Source organism: Trichechus manatus, unplaced genomic scaffold (assembly GCF_000243295.1).
Source record: "Trichechus manatus latirostris isolate Lorelei unplaced genomic scaffold, TriManLat1.0 scaffold00004, whole genome shotgun sequence".
NCBI classification, from domain to species: Eukaryota; Metazoa; Chordata; class Mammalia; order Sirenia; family Trichechidae; genus Trichechus; species Trichechus manatus.
The window spans coordinates 19,322,334-19,346,818 of record NW_004443940.1 but is presented as its reverse complement, the minus strand read 5'-3'; the positions used below and the strand labels follow the sequence as shown (position 1 = coordinate 19,346,818).

The 24,485-nt window shown below is 36.3% G+C and overlaps 1 protein-coding gene across 4 annotated transcripts in view; it reads right to left on the bottom strand.

Annotated features, from left to right (window-relative positions):
* Window positions 1–310: 310 nt before the first annotated feature.
* VPS54 (VPS54 subunit of GARP complex) overlaps window positions 311–24,485 on the bottom strand; it is a 108,762-nt gene continuing 84,587 nt past the window's right edge. For 2 of the 4 annotated variants that reach the window (XM_004369274.3, XM_004369275.2), the window contains exons 17-23: window positions 22,791–22,896; window positions 21,802–21,889; window positions 21,111–21,232; window positions 20,917–20,997; window positions 9,945–10,052; window positions 7,401–7,495; window positions 311–950 (exon numbers count right to left, since the gene is read on the bottom strand). In XM_004369274.3, coding sequence (XP_004369331.1) covers window positions 845–950; window positions 7,401–7,495; window positions 9,945–10,052; window positions 20,917–20,997; window positions 21,111–21,232; window positions 21,802–21,889; window positions 22,791–22,896 — 706 coding nt within the window. In that variant the 3' untranslated portion in view covers window positions 311–844. Of the gene's footprint in view, window positions 951–7,400; window positions 7,496–9,944; window positions 10,053–20,916; window positions 20,998–21,110; window positions 21,233–21,801; window positions 21,890–22,050; window positions 22,529–22,790; window positions 22,897–24,485 lie in introns of those variants that run through there. The other 2 variants (XR_002824476.1, XM_023733348.1) reach the window with 2 other exon arrangements.

Sequence of the window (24,485 nt, the reverse complement as noted above, 5' to 3'; positions counted from 1 at the left end):
GTATTCTTACCTCTGCTAGAAAGAAAAAGGCAAAAGAAAAAAACCTTCATAGATACTTTTATAAAAATACAGCTGTTAAACTGTAGCCTTTTGTATACCATTTCTGAAAAGTATTTGAATTAGTAGTTGCATAAATAAATGCCAATATCTTATTCTTGAATTATTTACTGGCAATCAGTCTTTCAAGTATTGAGACTGTTCTGGAAGGCTTTCCCCAGCCGACATGTGGTGGTACAAAGATGTGATGTGTGGCACACAAAGCCTGGAACTTGACATTGGTCAGTAAAACAAAAACCGAATTCCTAAATCAAAGCAATCAAAAGATGTTTATTTTTTATAGAAAGATCTGTAAAAAAATAATTTTTCAAACAGCTTTACTTTCATAGAGAAAACTTTCTACAGAGGTTGACTAAGATTTTAATATTTGAAATTGTACCATCATTAAATAAGGTGGGACACCATATGAATTTCATTGCACTGGAAGAAATGCAAAGCATTTTTTTTAATATAAAGTATACAGAGCATTCTAGTCAACTACAGCTGTGTTACAGCTATGTGTTCTTTTGGATTTGGTCCAAAGAAACCTGAGTCTGTTTCCGGAGAGAATGAAAAAATGTTAGAGACACCTGATCAGTTACTCCTCACTGCAGGATGCACACAAATGGCATTCCCTGTAGATCCCACTGAATCCAGTTTCCTAACACTGATACTTCCTTTCCCCTACCCCTACCCCAGTTCACTTTGGGTTCCAGGTTCAGTTCTCGAATCACAGGCATCCAGATTTTCTTCATAAACATATATCCCATGGTCGGATGAACTACCCAGTTTTCCAATATGTCAGTCATCACCTCTTCTGTTCCCAGATCTCGGCCATATTTAGGTCCAAATCTTTAAGGCCTTTCAAGGCTTGAAGATTTCCAGTGTAAAAAGCTACATCTGCTGTGACCAACCTGAAGAGTGGACAGAAAGGTATTTTTAAGTCTCACACCTATTAGATAATTTAAAAAGTAGCAGTGTTCACACAGAGTCTTATCCTAGCTCCTGGAATATTATTTAAATTTCTGATTTCGTAAAGGTCACATGTCAGCGGAATTTCCCTTAACACAATTCCTACTATCATATAGTTAATGTAATGCTTTATCTACTGTAACAATTGAAGTTAGAGCAAGTAGCAAACCAATGCATGTTTGAGTCAGTTTCATAAAAAATTTTTCCCAATGAAATGATTAAATCAGATTTATTTTAAAAGTATGAATTCAAATACAGAGAGGATGACAAGTTAAAATGTTTTCTGACTGACTGTCACTAGACTAGAGAGTATATGTATGTGATGAAAACAGTGAAATCAGGGCAGAGGTTTCCTGAGCCCCATCCTACGGAGTTAAACGAAGGCTGGGACTTATAAAAGCTTGACACTGATAATCAATAAGCAACACTTGATGAAAAAGGAAAAAAACAACTTGAGTACTGAGCTGCCTGCACCTGAAAGAATATTTCCTTTAGACTGAACTATTTAAGAATAATTAGGAATTATTTATCCTTTGATTCACTAAAACGATGAAACATGCCTTTTTAAAAGTGTCATATAAATGCTAATTTGATGTTACTACTTTATTCAACTGCAATCTCACATTTTTTTACGTAGGTATATTCTGAGGCTCAGCAAAAAAAATTTGGAAAATGAATTGTTACAGGGTAAAAAAATACAGAGAGGAGTTTAATACATGGAAGGCAGAATTTTAATTGCTTGTGAAAGGAAAGCTCATTTTTTAAATTAATGCCTGCAGGGTAATAATGCTCCCCAGCCCCAATCCATAAGATACTTCAGAGGCAGGACAGGGAATGATCTCTAAAAAAACCCCATTGCCATTGAGTCAGTTACCGCTCACAGCGACCCTAAAGGACAGAGTAGAACTGCCCCATACTGTTTCCAAGGAGCGCCTGGTGGATTAGAACTGCCGACTTTTTAGTTAGCAGCTGAACTCTTAACCACTACGCCACCAGGGTATGCGTGGTTATTTCCCAGTGTGGCAATCAGGTTCTTAGGGCAAATGAGTGATAACGTCTAATGTAGTTCATTTGAAAAACGCATTTTTGCACTTAATAAATGGGCAATTAAAATGTGATTGTGAAATCATGAGTTTGAATTTCCTAATAACTTATCAGTGCACAGTGGGACTTTTCCTTGTGAAAAGATGAATAAAGTTCTACTACCCTCTAAAATGTGCAGCTTTCAACTTGGTCTTTGCCAATGTAACTTATCTATAGTCATTTCATGTTGGTTTAGGGGATAGTTGCTTGAGGTGCCCTTGCCTTGCAAACTGTGTGCAATAAATGTTGGTAGAATAAATGAAGCTCTTCCTCCTTTTATATAGAAGCACAGTCTGAAATTCAAATGAATACTGAATGATACATTTTTAACCATGACTTAATATTCTAATAATCGACAATCTTCTAATGATTATCTTTTTTAAATCATAAGGTCAAATGCTTTTAAAAAGAAATTCTAGTCTAGGCCAAAGATGTTCTCTTGGTGGTGAGCCAGAAACGGCATTCAATAGATATTAAGTGTCCAGTGGTGCACACTGGGCTCCCAGGCTCTGTGACAGGGACACGAGAGTCAACCCAGCCCCAGCTCAGTGTGGCCACGTGCAGTGGCCTCCACACACCCAGATGGAGCGGTTCAAGTTACTCCCTCGAGCCACCTCAACCTCAGCATAAAGGACACTGCTTAGTCCCATTATGTGGGAGCTAGTTTCTTGAACTTCCTAATTTTCATATATTTTTCTGTGAATTTAATCTCTTTTCCTCCTTTTTTAACCTTTTACTTCTTTACCATTTACTATTTTATCTTTTTCTTTAAAATAGCATTCAGGAAGTACTGGCAGCCTAAGGGAGCAAAAGCATAAGCTCTATAGTCAGACTGCCTGCATCGGATTCCTGCTCTGCTACTTCTGTGTCATCTCAGGCAAGTTACCTGACAGCTTTGTTCTCAGTTTCCTCATTTCTAAAATGACGATAAAGGTTAGAAATAAGAAAATGCACACAAAGTTCTTGGCCTGGTACCTGGCCCAGAACACACAGGCTATCCGACTAACAAAAGAGGCTGTTACCTCGCCTGTCCTGACCCTAGAGCAACTGCTACCGACACAAATAACCCACAAGGGAAGTATCACTTCAGAAATCAATGAGCTGGGTACGTCTGAAATAAAGAATGTTGTTACTTAGTCCAGTCTTTCTTCAGTCTGGCCATAGTGATGATTTAGCTGAATGAACTGCTAGGAAAAACGTCTCTCTAAACCACTCTCAATTCTGATTCTCCAGGAGGAGATAAATGATCTAAATTTCATAACTCCAAATCTATATAATGCCTTGCTGGCCAATCTGGAAATAGCCTTCACAGCAGCAGAAGAAAATATGTAATAATCAGCATTTAGATACTACCTTACAGCTTTTAAAGTGCTTTCACTTACAGTATTTCATTTTATTCTTAGAATAATCCTGGAAGATAGATACTATTATCACCCCATTTTACAAATGGAGAAGTTGAGGCAAAGATGGCTGCTGGTGTGGGGCCTGGCGTGGATGGGGAGTGCGGGTATGTGCTGGCAGAGCTCTCGCTCACTCAGCAGTCCTCAGCTGTTACACCTCCAGCTGGGCGGCAGGCTCTACTGAGCCAGGAAAGAGCAGGACGCCAAGTTTTGCCCAATCTTCATGAAGTACCAAAATGGGCAGAGTATCTTAGTCCTATCTTTCCATGAGTAATTTCCAAGAGGCAGGAGGGACGAGTGATTAGGCACTTTTGATTTCTAAAAGAGTAAGAATATGTTTCTTCTCCTGCTTTTAATTTAGTTTTACTAACCTGGTATCTTAATATTTTACATTCCTATGAAGATGAATGTAGTTTTTCAGGTGTCTGATCTCAATCTGATTTAAACTTTTAAGTATTCTATACACCCCTCAGATAACAGAAATGCAAAGGCTCCATATTAAAAAAAAGAAAAAAAGCCCGATTAGATGTCCATTTTGAAACATGGGGCCCATGCGTAGGAGCTCTTGATATAGGTTTGTAAAAGAGAAGAGGAAACTCAGCTTAGTTTTACTGTTTGAATGAACAAGTTCTGGACTGCTGGACTACATGGGGGCAAAGGTGGTGAAAGCACCCTTACTACTGGCACTGTAGTCTAATTTATAAATAACCCTTGGACTTAGTATTTGACATTTCAACCTTCATTACATGGCAGAATTGAGTAAGAACCGCATTTTTTCACTGGAAACTCATCTAATTTAAAAATTTATAAAAAGTTTCTAAATGTTCATACTTCTTGTAATAAGATGGTCAGTAAGCACATCAACTGAAACTGATAGCAATGGTTCAGTAAACAACAAAACTGTTCTAAGGCGAGGTCCCCATGTAAGAATGGGACATCAAATTAACATAAATCTCTATTTTTATATTATCAGTAGCTATGTTTACTCAGCAGTTATTTATAGTCTACACAAGAAAGTGTATACAAAATATATGCTTTCCACCAAATGTGTAAAATTCTGTTTGATGAAAGAGAAAAATAAAAGTGTCTGTAACATATGTAACCAACAAAGGACTAGTATGAGAGCATATAAAAAAACAACAACAAAAAGACAGAAATACCCAAGAGAAAAATGAGCAAAGAATATGAACAGGCAAATCTGAGATGAGGGGACCTGAATCACCAATAAACATAACATCAGGAAAATACGAACCAAAACAAGACAGCGCTGTTCCCCGTCAGACCGGCAACAATTCAGAAATCTAACAGCAACAAATATTGGCAAGATGTGAGGGAACAAACACCCACAAACTACTGGTGAGAGTGTAAAGCTGTTGTAGTCAATGGGAGAACATTCTGGGAATACCTAGTAGAGTAAAAACGTACATGTACTCTAATCCACTTATAGCTACATACCCTCAGAAACGGTCACACCAGTACGTGTGCAAGGATCTTCACTGTGGCATGGCTGTAATGGGAAAAAGCAACAACCTAGAAATCTATCACTAGGGGAAATGGATAATTTAAACATCAAGATTCATGCAATGGATTATTACACAGCAGTCAAAAAATTGGACTACTTACGTATTTCTACAGGGATAAATCAGTAACAATGTTGAATGGGAAAAAGAAACAAGCTGCATATGTACAGTATAACACCCGTAAATTAAATTTACAGAATAGCACCACATAATTTTCATAGATATAGAGATAGATGAGAGGACTGATAGGATACAGACCAAGTTCGCTAAAAATGTGGCCAAATGGTTGGGGGAAGGTGGAACTGGAGATGGGTCAAGGAGTACTTTGCTTCATCTGGAATGTCATTTCTTATATATAAATTTTTTTTCAAGTGAAAGCAACAAATGTTAATCATTTCTGGGTAGCAGGAATACAAATATTTTACTGTTCTCTGTATGTCTCTGTATTTTAAAGGTATCTTAAAACGGAGGAAAACAAAATCACATTAGAAAGAAAAGATACATTTTTAGAGCCATTTCAGGAACAAAAATTCCTTTTAAGCAGGTAGTTCATTATGCCCCTGGCTAAGATCAAAGGTTAAGATTCCAAAGAATCCTGTCTTTCATGAGATCATTAAAAAGAGATGAATGGACTTACACAGAATTAGCTTCTATAAATACGTGACAGTGAGAATCTGTAAGATAAGACTGATCCTCAAATAGTTTAACAAAAAAAAAAAAAACTGGTAATGAGTTAGTTTGGATGCTTTGGAAATACTGGTCTGAGACAAACAATCAACCAACCCAGATTTAGCTATGAGAATGAAGTAAAAGGATATGAGGGGGGCAGGGCTTAGAATTATCAGTAGTTTTTCTTAACAGTCTCTTTAGGGTGCAGTATACATCTGTTTCAAGAGGTTCCAAGTTCTTAATATGCTATTATCTTTTCAGGAAAAAAAAGTTCAGTAGCAGGTACCAATTGTGTGGTACATGTGAATCACCTGACAGGTTTACACGGTGTCATCCATATGGTGGTGTTGGAAATATGTGATTATGTGGTATGATGCTATTAAATTAATGTTGATTTTCTTAGGAGTGGTTATGGTGTTATGGTTGTATGGGAGAAGGTCCTTGTTTTTAGACATGCAAGCTAAAGTATTAAGGAGTTAAATTTCATGTGACTTTAGTGTGTGGGTGGGGGAGCCATGGGTGGTAAAATTTTAACAGCTGGTGCATCTAGGTGAGAGGTATTCTGTGTTCACCGTACTGTTCTTTTAACTTTCCTATGGCTTTGAAATTTTTGAAAATAACAAATAATTCTTATAAAAAGAAGAACCACGTGATAAACAAGGAAGGGAAAAATCGCAATCTTGCATAAAACTCCTAAATTCTGCCTGGCTGACAGATACAGCAGTCTGAACTTTCCAGATACTTTCTTGCAAAATCAATTCAGTGTAATTCTTTTCTATTGGTAGAGTCAACTTCTGACTCCAAAATACCTTTTTTTCATATGTTCCTGTAAGTTTGAAATTTAAACCTAAAATTCCTTTAACGGGGGCGGGGGGGGGAGATTTTTATTCCTAAAAGCTGTGGGAGGTAATGTACTAGGGACATCACGTTAAGGTGTAGCTAAATGATCAGTGCTTTACATATTGTAAAATCTTTTCCTCATATCTTTACCTATGTTGCTCTTCACAAAAGCCCTATGAGGCACTTTTATTGTCATCTCTATTTTTAAAGTTAAGAAAATTAAGGCTCACAGAGGGTAACTGATTTGTCCAAAATTAGACAACTAATAAGTGGCAGAACTAGGACTTAACCCAAGTTTTCTGACTCCAAATCCTATGTTTTTTCTTTTATATATTACACTATTTCATCAGTAATACATACAATTTGTTCAACAGCTTACATTAAAATACATACATACACATACACACACACACGTATCTATATGTTTCTTCTATATACACATGGTTATACATTACTTTTCCTAACCCTGTGAAGGAAATAAGATAGATTTTCTCCTCATTTTATACATGAGGCACAGAGGTTAGGTCACTTTCACAGGGTCACACAGCTACTAAGTGGGGCTTTGAGTCCTGTTTGGATAGAGGAAGGCTAGTGGGTACCGAAGGAGGCGTTACTAACCCACACAGCCTCAAAACAGACAAATAAGGTCAGTTAAGTAACTGACCATTTATAAGCCACTTTATATAATCTCCGTGGCAGTGGGGGGCGGGGGTGTGTGGGAGGGTGGGAGGAAGCACAAAGGAAAATGTAAGGTTGCTGATTTCACAATTTTGGGCCTAGGCATGAATACAGCAGACAAGGACAGCACTAAGAATAAAAACCAATTATCAAAACAATTTGATACGGGAATAGTATATAGAAAAATATGTTAAAAACATACCCATTTTGAGGTCCTCCATCATTGATCACATTTAAGTGAGATAACTGCTTTTTCAAGTGTAGTTTGTAACTTGCATTAATTCTTAAAAACAACATCTGGAAAAGAAATAAAACTAATTTTCTTAGAAGTTCTACTGAAATAGAAGATGTAAGTATCTGAGAATTATTGATACTATTTGGAGAAAATATTTTAAAATATATTTTGGCATATTCTTTTAAAATACTCCTCTGAAAGTATTTAGTTCCTTTTTTACTATACTTTTTCTCCTCAGTTGGATAAAAGCTCTTTTTCCCTTCTCAGCAATATTCCTTTTAGTGATAAGACTTACTGCTGCCTTTCTGTACCCTGGAAGAACTCCTCTGGGATATGGAAGTGGGATCAACCATGAAAAGTAAAAAAATAAAAATAAAAAGCAATAGAGAATTTTGCAATATATTAACTAGGAACTTGATAGAGAAAAGAAAAGTCACAATGGTAGAGGGAAAGATACCTTCATCCTTCTAAACTAGTAAAATAAGATTATAATGCAATGGTCCAATATTTCTTTGGAAAATACCTGATCTAAAATTACATGTAATTAACTTATGGAAAATATTTTGTGGAATAACATATTTTATATTTTCTATATTTATAACATATATTCCTATACTGCTCCTGCCCCTCCCTTTATGTTGTCATTGTCATAAATTTTATCTTTATACATTGTGTAATTTATAACATATATTTATAATTTTTTTTCTATATCTACATATATATGAAAAAGTTTTATGGAATTTACTGGTATTCAAGTGGCAATATTGACATAAAACCTGTAACTTTTGCTCAGCGTTGACAAGGGTACCCTTTAAATTATGATGTAGATAAAAACACATGAAGTACTTGTCTGCCCAGCTCCCTGACCTGGCTAAGCCTTGCTCTAGTATTAGAATGCGGGTGGCCAACCCAGAAGGTCTGAGTGTCAGAGGTGGGGGATCCTATGCACGGAATGGAAAGGACGGCTTGACTAGGAAGAAATGAAAAGAAAAAAAGAGACCCTAGTGGGCACCCCCTATCTTATGTCTTGCCCTCAGTACTCAGTAAGCCCCAAAGGAGTTGGATGGTATTTAATCATGATGTCAAAATGATTAATAAAAATGTAGGGAAGCATGAAGAAAAATGGCAATAGTTAGTGTACGACAGAAGGCTGCAGTGGCATGGGAAAGGAGACCAGCAGGAGCAAGAGTAGGCAAGAGTCACCAAGACAGCTACTCCCTGCTCCAAAATACTATTTCCATGCATTCTATCAGCTGGAGACAGATCTAAATAAACAAACCTGTCTGAACAGCAAATACCCCACTGAACTTTAGGTTCATTTGTCATACAACAAATACCTACTGCTGTCAAGTCAATTCTGACTCATAGCGACCCTATAGGACAGAGCAGTACTGCCGCATAGGGTTTCCAAGGCTGTAATCTTTACGGAAGCAAATTGCCACATCTTTCCCCCACAGAGCGGCTGGTGGTTCAAACCGCTGACCTTTTGGTTAGTAGCCGAGCGCTTAACTACTGCACCACCAGGACTCTTTATATAACAAATAGGCTCCTATTATAACAATGTCTCATTCTATAATCAAGCTTGAATAAGATCACCTGGTGCAGAAGACTAGGGAAAAGGAATCCAGGAACTTTTGAAGTGCTAGAAAAGGGAGATGAGGAAGGTGGGAGTAGGGATGCGTCTGAAGAGTTAAGAGAACTTTGTGTTCATACTTATGTAGGGTAGACAGAGTAGGAACGGAGAGTGGATACGTCATAGGTGAGAGGGAGGTGAGAGGTGAGAGGTACCAAAGACTACTCAGTATTTTTCCTGGTTTTTGCCCACTATAGATCTCTTTATGTTTGGTAGAGAGTCGGTGAAAACGAGTGAAACCCTTCACGAGATGGATGGACACATTTGCTGCAACAACGGGCTCAAACAAACAAAAAAACAACGGGCTCAAACATACCAGTGATTGTGAGAATGGTGCAGCACTGCACAAGCGTTTCATTCTGTTATACATAAGGTTGCCATGAGTCAGCTACTAACAGCAACAATAGATCAGTTATGCTGATCTCACAAATATTAATGACAAGGCACATTGATTTAATTTACATGTCAATCTCATTAACTCCATCTCCAATTCCTTTCATATCCAATTTGAACTACACTCACAGTGAGTAACATATTTTACGACTCATTGATAAATGCCAACTCTGAGTTTTAAATTAATCATGTAATTACTGATATAAGTGAATCTGGGACCTATAATGCGCAATGGACAAACAGAAAATCAGCTTCTTAAAATTGCTGACTATATAGCAAAGCTATTATCTAGCCTGTCGGATCAAAGGGAATTTTGAAATTAAAAATTTTCATCTATGCCTTAGTAGTCAATATAGCAACTGATTAACAATCATATTGGAACATGAACTAAGCTTAATTGTGCCAAAAGCATTTAAAAGGACTCCAATTCAGCATGCACATTATATGTTACATATAAGAAAGTAGATTTAAGAATTACTACTCACCTGTGTTTGTTCTTCTGGAAGGAGATCAAATATAGCTTCATGCATTTTTGCCATTTGCTTACAAATATTCCTGAAGCAGGCAGAAGGAACAGGAGCTTTCACCTCATACTGTCAGGCAGGGAAAGATAATGAGAATTTCCTTTGACTGCACGCTGTCCCCCACTATTCTCTGAGACAGTATGTTTTCTGACTTTACAGGTCTAACTCTGGTATAGCACTTGTTCTGGGTTAATTTGTGTCTTCCAAAAAGATATATTTAAGCCCTAACTCCCAGTACCTGTGAATGTGACCTTATTTGGAAATAGAGGCTTTGCAGTTATACTTAACATGAGGTCATACTGGAGTAGGGTGGGCCCTAAACCAATATGACTGACATCTTATAAAAAGAGAGCGAGAAACACAGATACACAGACAGACATAGAGGGAAGTCGGCCATGTAAAGAGACTGGAGTTACGCTGCCATAAACCAAAGAACACCTGGGCTACCAGAAGCTGCATAAGACAAGGAAGGAACTTCCCCTAGAACCTTCAGAGAGAGTATGGCCCTGCCAACACCCTGAATTCAGACTTCCAGCCTCCAGAACTGTGAGAGAATAAATTTCTGCTGTTTTAAGCCATCCAGTTTGTGGTACTTTGTTACGGCAGTCCTAGGAAACTAATATAGCAGGCAACTGTGATCTGTGCTACAAATGCAAATCTTGAGGATCTTTCATTAAACAGCCTAATCTACTTTGAAGGAGCTAGCATAGCTTAGTGGTTAAGAACACAGGCTGCTTCTGTTCTTAAGACGGACTATGTAATGATAGGTGAGTTAGTTAACTTCTCTATATCTCAGTGGACTGCTATGAGGATTAAAAAAGAGCACAAAACAGTGGCTGTCACAAAGTTAAGTACTCAATAAATGATAGCTACTAATCTGGCTCAATATACAATAATGAATCATTAAAGTAGCCCATCCAAATTAACAGGTTATTTTTAAACAGTATCTTAAGAATGTGTCAACTTGATTATATCTAAAATCAATATAATTCTGTTAGAATTAAAATGTTCTTTTTCTTTCATAAGTGGGCGAATATGGCAATTATATTTACCCTAAGGGAAGACTTTTTCAACAACTTTCTATACTAAAAATTAAAACAACTAAATTCATTACTATTCTTACATCTTGAACAATATACTGGTATGAGTTAGATAATTTTAGAATTCACACAGTTTCAATTATATATATCATTTTTATTTACAAGACAAATTTGAGTAAACAATTACATTTAAACTTACAAGTCTTATATGGAGCCTGGTGGCGCAGTGGTTAAGAGCTCAGCTGCTAACCAAAAGGTCAGCAGTTCAAATCCACCCAGCTGCTCCTTGGAAACCCTACGGGGCAGTTCTACTCTGTCCTATAGGGTGGCTATGAGTCGAAATCAACTCGATGGCAATGGGTTTGGTTTTGTTTTTTTAATCTTATATAGTTTATTAAAATGTGATGAGTTATAGTATACTGGTGCTGATGAAGAACAAACATTTAACTGGACCAAAATTACCAAAGTTGTGACCATCCAAGGATTTGTCTCTCTTCAGCCTAGAAACATCTCAAATATCCCTTCATCTTGTTTTTGTTTTTTTTTTAATAATAGCATTGAAATATAAAGTAGTGTTCAGGAATAAAGAGCGGGTTTCTTGTTGGAAATTATAAAAGCCAAAAGACAACAGACACAATTCTAAACCCAGCAAAAGATCTTTCAAAAATTAAGGAGAAACAGACTGTTTCAGACAAAAACCAAGAAAATTAATTGCCTGCAGACGTTCCAGTATTAAAGGAAGTTCTTCAAGCAGAAGGAATATGATACCAGATGATCTACACAAAGAAGTGAAGAGCACTAGAATTGGTAAAAATGAGGGTAAGCATAAAAGACATTTTTAATCAACTTTTATCGCTTTAAAAGATGACTGTCTAAAGCAAAAACAGTAACAATGCATTACAATATAAGCAGAAGTAAAATGATAACAGCATAAAATCTGAGCAGGAGAAAATAGAAATATACTGTTGTAAAGTTCTTAACTAAATGGGAAGTAGTATAATAATGTTATTTGAAGGATATACTTAAGTCAATTCTGGAGATAAAAATTAAATTAAAAAAAAAATTCAGTTAATCCAATAAAATATTTTAAAAAAAGAGGAAAATAAAAAACAACTATCAAGATGGTAGATTTAAATCCACCCACATAAAATTATATTAAATTTCAAAGGTCTAAATATATCAATAAAAAGGCAGCAACTGCAAGACTAGATTAAAAAAAAAGCAAGACTCCACTTTATTCTACGTACAAAAACTCATTTTAAGTATTAAGACAGAATATTAAAAGAAAAAGGATGGGAAAAGAAATACTAAGTTAATACTATTCAAAAGAAAGAGTGGTTATATTTATACCAAATAACATGTTGTTATTAGTTGTCATCAAGCTGGCTCTGACCATGGCAACCTCATGTATGACAGACAAAATACACTTCAAAAGAATATAACTAGAGGTAAAGAAGGATACTATATAATAATAAAGATTAAGATGATATAACAACTCTAAATGTGTATGTACCTAGCAATAGAACTTCAAGATACATAAACAAAAACTAATAGAAATGAACAAAAAAAAAATAGACAAATTCACAATTATAGTTGGAGATTTCAGCACTTATCTCTCAGTAACTGATAGACTGAGAGAAAATCAGTAAGGATAGAGGAGACTTAACTAACACTACCAAGCAACATCACCTAACTGATATACACAGGACACTCCACCTAAGAACAGCAGAATGCACATTTTTTCATGTGCATATAGAACACTAACCGAGATATTCTTTGGCCATATTCTAGGCCATAAAATAAATATCAACAAATTTAAAAGAACCGAGATTATACGAAGTATGTTCTCTTACCAGAACAGAATTAAACTAGACATTAGTAACAGAAAAAAATCTCTAGAAAATCCTCAAATATTTGAGAGTTTAGAAATACATCTCTAGATAACGTATAGGTCAAATTAGAAATCACAGGGAAACTAGAAAATATTTTGAGTGAAACAAAAATAAAAGCACAAAATATCAAAATTTGTAGGACACAGCTAAACCAGTGCATAGAAGGGAATTTATAACATTTACTACGTTAAAAAACAAGATGGATCTCAAGTCAATAATCTAAGATTCCACTTTACTTAAGAAACTAGAAATAGAATAGCACACTAAATCCAAAGCAAATAAAAGGAAAAAAAAGAAAAAGATAGGAGTAGAAAACAAACAGAAAAATTGAGATTTATAGAGATCAATGAAACCAAAAGTTGGTCGTTGAAAGATCAAAACAAGTGATAAACTTCTAGCCAGACTTATCAAAAGAGAGAGAAAAAGAACAAAGACAGAGTGAGAGAGACAGGAGAGCAAATTGCAATATTAACCAATACCATGAAAGAAATAGCAGGTAATACTACAAACTCTGACAGGCATTAAAAAAGGATAATAAGGGAGTATTATGAAAAACTAATGCATATAAATTTAATAACATAAATGAAATAGATAAATTCATTGAAAGAAACAAACTTCCAAAGGTAACTCAAGAATTAGATTATCTGCACAGTCCTATATGTATTAAAAATGACTAAAATTATATTTAAAAGCCTTCCCACAAAGCAAACATAAGGAGCAGGTGACAACTCTATTGGTAAATTCTACCAAACATTTAAGGAAAAAATAATACCAGTCCTACACAAATTATTCCAGAAAACAGAAAGAGGAAAACTTCCCAACTCATTTTACGAGGCCAGCATTACCCCGATATCAAAATCAGACAGACAGACAGACGCCCCCTCCCTACAACCCAGTATCTCTCATGATACCCCACAAAATCCTTAACAAAATATTAGCAAATCAAATATATTAAAAAGATACTACATCATGGCCAAGGGAGTTTATTCCAGGAATGCAAGGTTGATTCAACATTCAAAAAAATCAATGTAATTCACCATATTGGACTAAAAGACCATCTCAATAGATGCAGACAAAGTATTTGACAAAATTCAACATATGTTCAGGATTAACAAGCCTCTCAGCAAACTAGAAACAGAAGGGAACTTCCTCGGTCTAATAAAGGCAGCTACCAAAACCTATAGCTAACATCACACTTAATAGTTAAAGACTGAACACTTTCCCTCCAGTATGGGAAAAAGCAAGCATGTCTGCTCTTATTACTTCTATTCAACATTGTAGTGAAGGTGCTAGCCAGCACCACAAGTCAAGGAAAAAGAAGTAAAAGGCATACAGAAATGAAAAATATGTAAAGCTCTTTGTTTATAGACAAGCTTGTGTATGCATAAAATCTCAAAGAATCTATAAAAATGGCACAAGAACTAATAAATGAATTTAGCAACATTGTAGGATTTAAGATAAAAAATATATAAAAATCAATTGTATTTCTATATATTGGCATCAAACAATTGGAAATTATAATTTTAAACATACCATATACAATAGTGTCAAAAAACAAAAAATACTTATGGATAAACTAAAGAAAATGTGTGAAAGATATGTTCACTGAAAACTACAGAACTTTGCTGAGAGACATTAACGACCTAAGGAAATGGAGAGAGAAAGCCAGTGGTGTGTGATAAATGTTTAACTGGCTCTCAAGGGGAAAAGCACTGGTTTTCAGTATTTGTTAGTTTCTGTGGCATAAATATTCCCACCACAGCCAATTTCAAGTTACCAATGTGATGTCACCAAATGCAGAAGTGAGAAGAGACACACACAATAGGCTCTGGATAGCAGTGCAAGCTGGCCGCAGCACACCACTGAACATACTGTGTTTGTGGGTCAGAAGACTCAGTGTTAAGATGTCAGTTCTCCCCAAATTGATCTACATATTCAATGCAATTTCAATTAAAATCCCAGCAGCCTTCTGGTAGAATCTGATAAGCTGAAAAGCAAAGGACCTACAGTAGCCGAAACAATTTTCAAAAAGAAAAGAATACAAAAAAATACCCACACTACCTGATTTCAAGACATACTATAATGCTACAGTAATTAAGAAAGTGTGGTATTGGTACAAAGACAGCCACACAGTTCAATGGAACAGAACAGAGTCCAAAATAGACCCACACAAAAATGACCGATTTTTTACAAAGGTGTCAAGGTAATTAATTTAATGGAGAAATGATAGCCTTTTCAACCAATGGTGTTGGAACGACTGAATATAAAAAAAAAAAAAAAAAAGATGAACATTGACTCAAACCTTGGACTACTAGAAATGGATCACAGACTTAAATATAACACCCAAAACTATAAAACTTCTACGAGTACTTTGGGTTATACAAAGATTTCTTAGGATAGGACACAAAAATCATGAACAATAAAAGAAAAAAAATGATAAACTGGATTTCATCAAAATTAAAAATTGCTCTTTGTAAGGCATTTTAAAGAAAACAAAAAGATAAGCCACAGACTGGGAGATATCTGCAAAACAAATATCTGATAAAGGACTTGTATCTAGAAGATATAAAGAACACTTACAACTGAATAATAAGGTAAACAATCCAATTTTTAAAACGTGCAAAAGATTTAAACAGACACTTTACCAAAGAAGAGATATGGATGACAAATGAGCACATGAAAAAGTGCTCAACGTATTAGTAATTAGGAAAATGAAAATTAAGACAACTATGAGATACCACTCTATACAAACCTGCTAGAAGGGCTAACATTAAAACACAACAGACAATAGAAAGTACTGGCAAAGATGAAAAGCAACTAGAACTCTCATACATTGCAAGCAGAAAGGCAAAATGGTACAGCCACTTTGGAAAACAATTTGGCGTTTTTATATATTACTATACATGTTACTATAAAGTAATACACTTCCAGACAACCTGCAATCCTATTCCAAGACATTTACACTACAGAAATGAAAACAAGTGGATACACAAAGACCTGTACACAAATGTTTATAGCAGCTTTAGTCATAACAGCCAAACACTGGGGACAACACCAATGTCCATCAACTGATGACTGGATAAACAAACAGTGGTACATCCATACAGTGGACACTATAATAAACAGAAACAAAGTACTGACACATGAGACAACCTCCATGAATTCTAAAAGCATTGAGCTAAGTGAAGTCCAGCACAATAGGCTACATTCTATATGATTCCATTTATAGAACATTCTGGAAAAGGCAAAATTATAGACAGAAATCAGATCAGTGGTTGCCAGGGGCTAGGGATGTGGGGAGAGGCTTGACTGCAAAAAGGCCCAAGGGAATGTTTAGGGGTAATGGAACTGTTCTATATCTTGACTGTAGTAGTTCCACTACTGTATATGTATGTTAAACTCATTGAACTATATACTTAGAAAGGGTGAATTTTACTGAATGGAAATTTTACCCTCAACGGGATGAATTGACACAGTGGCTGCGACAATGGGCTCAAACACAGCAACAACTGTGAGGATGGCATAGGACTGTACAACATTTTGTTCTGTTTTACATGGAGTAGCTATGAGTCGGAGTAGACTTAACAGCACCTAACAACAACGAATTATACCTCCATAAATCTAACTTAAGTTGGTTAGCTTGCTACTGGCAGTCAAAGCTCTCTACTATCTTTTGAACATATCTCCCACTCCTTTGTTAGCCCAGCCTAATGCATTAGCTAAATTGAACTACTTACCTTTGTTGTTATTAACAACAGCAAAACTAGAACTTGCCATAGTCAAAGACATGATAAAAGCATTCCACATGTATTATCTCATTAATCCTCACTTCAATCTTATGAGGGAGGCTGTATTATTACCCCATTTAAAGATAGAAACTGACACTTAGGAGATTAATACTTTGCCTAAGGCCATCCTTCAGTGGCTAATAGGTGACAAAGCTTGGATTTGAACTTAGGTCTACCTGACTCCAAAATCCTAACACAAAACTGCTTTCTTCTTATTCCTACCAACGTGTCTGCTCATGCTGTTATCTCTGCCCAGAATATCTCTTAACTTCAACTTCATTTGCCCTAATTTTACCTATCTTTAAAAGCAAAACTCATATGCATGTCTCATCCATAAAGCTTTCCCAGATCTCCTTTCCCACCTGGCAACCATCTCCCTCAGAGCATTAAAAGCTCCTCTGGCACTAAATCAACTCTCTCCTTGTGATGCTATCTTCTGTTACAGTTATTGATAAACTTCTCCTACTAGATATTTTGCTACTTGAGGACAAGATCCAAGGCTTATTCACTTCATGTTCCCTCTGCGTCCTAATACAATGCTTTGCATATAACATATATAATGAATAAATGAATGAATGATGGTTGGGACATTAGCTAATAGTACAATTAGACTTTAACACTTCATTCTACCCAAGCTATGGCGCTCTTATTTATTAGCTTCTTAGAATACAACTGTGTCATTCGTCTTTCTCAAAATTAAATTTTCAGGTAAGCAAATGAAAAATTAAAAACTGAGAGGCAAACTCAAACCAAACACTGTCTGCTATCTTGGCATGAATTAAAAACAGGGTCAAACCCCTGGGGAATTCATGAAAGCAAATAGGGCAGGGAGCAGCAAAGACAGACTTGTTAATAACATGCTGGGGTAACAGAAGTCGTCATCAATGGGCAAGACGGTAAAGAAAACATTAAGTTGCAAAAGTCTAGCAACACTTTTCAACAAATCAATGGCATAAAAAAGGAAAGGGTGGGGGCAGTGTTCTAGTTTATAAAAGACTTTAGAGACAGCATAACCAAAATCAATGTGTGGGTCATGTAGAGGCTTTTGTCCAAACAAATTATTGTAAAGGACATTTTGCGACAATTCAAATAGGGACAGGTATTAAACGATACTTAGGAATTATTATTAATTTTGTTGTTAGGTGTGAAAATGGTAGTGTGGCTATATTTTGTTGTTATTAAAGAAGTGCCCTTAGGTTTTAGAAATGAATACTTAAATATTTAGGGATGAAATATCGTAATGCCTCAAATTTATTTTAAAATGTTTCAGAAAAAAAAAAACCCAAAATGTTAATAACTGTTAAATACAGGTGATGAAGACATGAGAAACATATTAAATAATTCTCTTTATTTTTGGCTATGCGGGGGGCGGGGGGGGGGATTCCAGCCAGAGTCTGGATGACCAAAATAACTGATTAAAGTCACTTTTTTTGTTTTGCACAGCCTATTACTGGTTCCATTATTTAACATTTATTTTATTTTACACTGCTCACAGTCATCTTCCCTTTTAGATGGTAAACTTCTTGAGGGCAGACACGTGTTACTGACTTTTTATACCCAGAAGAATGCCGAGTATCGAAAAGGAAATGAGTGGACTGGAAATGCTTTTAAATTTAGCTTGTACTTGAATTTACCTTGTACTTGGCACCCATCAAGAAAACAGAGCATTTATTTTAAACAATAATTTTTCTCCAACCAAAACTAGAAATTTAACAGGCATACCATAGTACAGGTATTTTTGCACGTAAGTATAAATTCCTAAAACTTCTTCAAAGAAGACCATGAAGCATCCATTTTATCTATCAATTACATAAGAGGTTCTCAAAATGTGGCCCGGGGACCCCTGGAAATCAGAAACTCTTTAAGGGGAGCAAAAAAAAATTTCATAGTAAGTAAGATATTATTATTTTTTTATTCTCATTCTCTCATGATTGAACAGTGGGAATTTTTAGATAATTTGTGATATTCTGAAGGTTAATGGAATTGTGTGTTTGTATATTCTTGTGTTTTAAAAATGTCTTAGTTTTAATTTTTAATGTGGTACTTACTGATAGGTACAACTTGTATAAACAAAATTGGGGTCCTTAATTATTTTTAAGAGTGTAAAGGAGTTCTGGGACCCAAAAACTTGAGAACTGTTGAACTACATAAATGCAATCTTATTTTCCAAGCACTTCTTGATCACTATCGTCTTCAGAGGCTGAGGCACATGTTTATTGCATGTGAATGGGCACCACTTTATCTTCCCCTTTTATGATTTTTATGTGCCCCCTATCTCAGAATCTGAAGAATGCAATTAGGAGGAAAAGCAAATCGAAGTGCCTTGCTTTATAAGGTTCCTCTAAACATGCTCTTGGGTAAAAAGTATAATCTGAATAAACCTTCAAACCTTCGATTTAGGAAATGTCTGCTAAGACACGGATTGAAGAATTTAGGGAAAGAAAAGAATGAGAAATAGTGCAAAAAGCCACTGTAGCTGATTATATGACATTTTTCCAAAGACACTTTCTCTGAAGTGGGTTGAACAGTGTCCCCCCAAATTTATGTCCACCCAGAACTTCAGAATGTGACCTTATTTGGGAATAAGGGTCTTTGCAAATACATTTAGTTAAGATCTCAAGATAAAATCATACTTGATTTGGAGTGGGCCCTAAATCCAATGACTGCCTTACAAGGGGAGAGGACATAGACAGAAACAGAGAAGGTCATGTGAAGATGGAGGCAGAGACTGGAATGACACAGTACAATGTAATGGACTGCTTTTGTGTGGCCTTTCTAGCCATGGTCTTGTAACTCCCGCCCAGGTGATCGGGCGGGACTGTGTGATAGGGTAATTGTAGCCCACCAAAGAGATTGGTCAGTTTTGCCATCCCGCTGGCCTTGAAATGAACCATCCCAGAGGCAGGAGAGGAGAAAAGCCCACCACCACCAAGGAAGGAGAGACCCGCAGGAGAGGACTGCAAGAGAAACCTAGCAGCAGACAGCACGGTGGGCTTCCCAGCCTACCGGGAGAGAAAGCTGAGTGCCTTTGGGCAGAGGCCTAAGGCCAGGAGGAGGCTGTCCTGATGGAAGAACTGTATCCTGAGTGTTCCTGAGCCTGAACTGTAACTGTTACTTCCCTAATAAACCCCACAATTGTGAGTAAGTTCTGTGTGTTCTGTAAGTTCTGTAAGTTCTGTGTGGCCACTGCAGTGAATGATCGAACTGAGAAGAGTAGAGAGCACCATGGAAGGGACGGCTGGTGTCAGAATTGGTAAAGATGGTGGAGAGAGGGAGTATGTTTGACCCCCACCTCACAGGAATCAGTCTTGGGCTTTTGATCTTGATTTTCCTTCCCCCTTGTAAGTTAGAGGAGGTCAGACACCTTCCCCATGCCATTTTTACATGCAGCTACAAGCCAAGAAACACCAAGGATGGCCAGGAGCCACCAGACACTAGGAAAAGGCAAAAAGGATACTTCCCTAGAGCCTTCAGAGAGAGCATGGCCCTGCTGACACCTTCATTTCAGATTCCTAGCCTCCAGAACTATGGAAAATAAACTTCTGTTGTTTTAAGTCACTCAGTCTATGGTACTTTATTATAGCAGTTCTAGAAAGCTAATACAATCCTCCCAATGTAATTGAGAATTTGGGGAATGAGAAGCAAATGAAACAAATATTGAAACTGATTATCTATAAGGAAAATAATGGAGCATCTCAGATTCTGCATTTTTACTCTGGAAAACAAAGCAATACTTTATCTCAAATAATTTATTTACTTTTTTCCCTATTCTGATCTTTGTCCTTCTGATTCTACTTCTGGAGGGCCCTCAGACTAAAATCTGTTTTGAAGAAGGGACATATTCTTTAATACAGCTAGTATAAAATTACAGTTGCATAGCGTTTCCACCATCCTTGGACTCATCCCTATGCCATCCCTCCCCCCTGCAACTTAGAAGATGAATATCAACTGTTTGGGTAATCCGAACATTTTATTGAGTTGTTTTCTAAACCCTGAAGAATTTGATTTGTTAGACAACTATATGGGTAGCCTTGGTCACAGCAGATGGTCACATTTTCCTGAAAAAAATCAATAATATTCTACCAATTGGTAACTATCTTCTGAAAATTTAGATTTTCTTGCTACATTTCAAGTTACTTATAAAAGATTCTCTATAAAATAAAAAGTCACAAATGCCTTTAAGCAAAGACTAATAATTTTCATAAATCATTACCTTAGATAATAGCTTGTCAAATAAGCTGTCCATTATCGCTACGAGCTTAGCTGATATTTCAGCTATGTGGTCATGGTAGTCCTGTAATGAGAAATAACATCATATTTTAAAGTCCCTGGGACACATCTATAAATTACTCATCAATTAAGGAATTCAACTTATGAAATTCCAGTAGAAAACATAAGAAAAAGTACCTTAGTGATATGATCAAAATGCCTAAGCATGTTATATTGCTTAGGCTGCAGTCGAGCTTCAAAATGAGCCCGGATCACAGGAATGTAGTGCACAATTAACTGCAAACAGCGTGAAGAAAGAGCTGAAGATCCAGGGAGTGGATATATCATGGAATAACAAAAACAGATATTAGTTGGCTTTAATTACATATCCAATTAATTGAAAAATATCAATTTTATACAGACCCCAGTTTATTTCATAGAAGAAGAGCACAGCGGCAGAGTGCAACATATTTCATTTTGTTTAAGAAAAACATTTGGTACTGACTGCTGTAATGAACATGATGTTTTCCAATATAATACTCCCAATGGACTCAAGTTGTGTGTGTATGAGAAAGTTAATGGGACAACAGGTCCTCTTCTGATATTTAGATACCTTTCACCCCAAAGCACTTCATACACATTACATCTTAACACTTTCTAGAGCGGTGCAATTTCCAAACAATTTATACTTTTTGTTATAATGGAAATCCCTGATAACATTTCCCCAGAGGTTAATTTTTCATTTGTGATAATACATAAAGAAAATGAAGTAGCTACTTTTAGAGCCTTTTGGTTAGGGCTATAAAAAAAATTAGTCATAATAACACAATGAGTGTAACAACATCATTGTAGCATCTCAGATATGTGAATTAAATGCAAGAATCCATACCCAAATTTTTTGTAGTTATTGTTTTTAGTCCAACAACTTGCAGGGCACCAGCTCCAAGAACTAACTGGCAACTTCTTGAATTGAAATACTAACAAAGGAAGGAGAAAAAAAAAAACAATAACAATTTATTAAAAAGTAGTTCTTATATACTGGCAATGTGTTAACAGTTGTAAAAATACATTCCTGTCATTCAAGGACGAAAAGAATTTTCTAGTAGAAGCAATTAAGATCTATTTATGTAAAGACCAAAAAAAAAAAAAAAAATCTTTCTAAATGATAGTTATTGTCTAGTAAGGAAAAAGGTTGAGAAATTCTAAAAACCAATTGCTCTGAAACTAATCTTTAATTTGCATTCAAAAAACGAGTTCAGTTTCAGTCATTTTTATTGGGAAAGTCCTCTTTGCGAAAGGGTAAAAAAAATCTTTCTCACTAAAACATGACAACTTCAGGACAGAATTAACTGATAGATTGCAGTTTTGACAAAAATAAAACCTTTTTTCTATTCTAGCAGTTAAGCCTGTTATGGCCAACTTGAAGTTAAATATGAAATGGCTGAATAAAAGTATCACCACATTTTCATTTTACATCAATGGTTCTGAAAGAATGATTTAAGAAAAATCTCTAACCTTAGTGAGATGAATTTTGTAAAGTTCAGTGAATTCCTTCCATGCACATTTGAAACCAGTCCCGGTTTTTTGACCTAAGAGGCCTCAGTCATGTTCAGCACCTAACGAACAAATCATCTCCTGTCTCCAATGTCATTAACAACTCTATGGGTGTAATGAGGATTCACTAAATGTGGAATGAGAAGGAAGCAGGCAGCTTTTTTTCCCAATAACATGTTGTGATCCAACCACAATCAAATTTCACAAAATTAGCATCTTAAAGATATCTTGACCTTAAAATGTCTTAGAGCTGAAAGATTAGTCACACCCTACTGAATTACTTCTTCCAACTATTTTTCCATAATGGGATGAAATCATACACACCTTCAATAAATCCGACAGACGAGTAAGCATGTCAGTAGTAACAGATGGGATGTTATCCACACACTGGCAATATTCAAGGATAATTCTTATTAACAGCAATACAGTTCTATAAGAAAAGAAAGATGACCCAGTAGGTAGTCAGAACATGAAAAATTAAACTGATTCGGCATATAAAAATCTACTTACTTACCAGTACACTGGATCTCTGAGGATATACTGATCTTAAAACCAAAAGACCCATTACTGTTGAGTCAGACTCATAGAGACCCTATAGGACAGAACAGAACTGCCCCATAGGGTTTCCAAGGAGTGGCTGGTGGATTCGAACTGCCAACCTTTTGGTCAGCAGCTGAGCTCCTAACCACTGCGCCATCAGGGCTGATCTTAGTAACTGTTAAATTATGTGTTTCAACTACTATGCAGCGGGGTCAAAACTAGGGTGAGGCAAAAGAAGCTTCTAGGGTGCAAAATTTAAGGAGGTACTCACTCTCCAGGTCAAGCAATTTCAAGGTCAACACTTACACGATGCAGAGAATGAGTGCCTCCTTAAATGTTGGGCTGTAGGCACCTCACTCTTTTGAAATACTCTTAATAGGGAAGCCTCTTCAATAAGGCAGGTATCCCACTCTTTAGCCATTTCAGAAACACTGACAAAAAGCTTACCCAGTGTTTCTGATTGTGTACACAGTAGGCCCTCAATCATAACTGTTGAATTAATGAAGGGAACCTAGTCCAGATTTTCTTAGTGAGATGAAAGAGAATCTGTAATGGCTTCTAAGGACAATATATCTCCTAAGGAGTTAATTGGTAGGTTATGAAAGTTTCTCCAAATATGAGAAAGTTATCAGCTCATTAGCAGGACATGTTACAAGATGAACAGATTCACTACTGAGAGGTTAAATAAGATTGAAATTAAGGGGGAACGAGCCATTACTGGGAAACCCTGGTGGCGTAGTGGTTGAGAGCTATGGCTGCTAACCAAAAGGCTGGCAGTTCGAATCCACCAGGCACTCCTTGGAAACTCTATGGGGCAGTTCTACTCTGTCCTATAGAGCTGCCAGGAGTCGGAATCGACTCGACGGCAACGGGTTTAGTTTGGTTTTCTTTTTAAGTTCAGTGGAATGCTCTGAAATGAGAAATCCAAGTAAAACAATGTTTTATAAAAGTCTGAAGGGTATCAGGAACTAGTGGTTGAAGAAAGTTTGTCCAGCCTTTATAATAGCATAATCGTCAGACTACATATTACTCTCCATGCATATCCCTAGAGTCTACCGGGCACAAATCCACTACTTCTCTTTTATAATCTTCTTTCAGAAGACATAATATTCCCCCACTTAGCCAGGGAGTTCAATCTTTGGCAATAGCCTCTTTGCTTAAAGATCCAGAAAGCTCTTTGTCCTGATAGCCAGAAGGGAATCATAATCGTTTCCATCAAGCACATGGAAAGTAACAAGATATGGGTAGTTAAGGAGGAAAAGTATAATTAGAGTGAAGGGATGAGATTATAGGGAGGTTGAAAATAAACTTTGCCTTACCAGGAACAAGAAAGGGCTCCAAAGAAGAAAGGAATGGAGGCTTTAGCTTAGGACTTGTGTACTTCAGAGTGTTAGATAATAGAGACTGAGAAAAAGCATAAATTTTACACATACTTTCTGAGCACTTATTAGGTGCCAGGAGCCCTGGTGGCACAGGGGT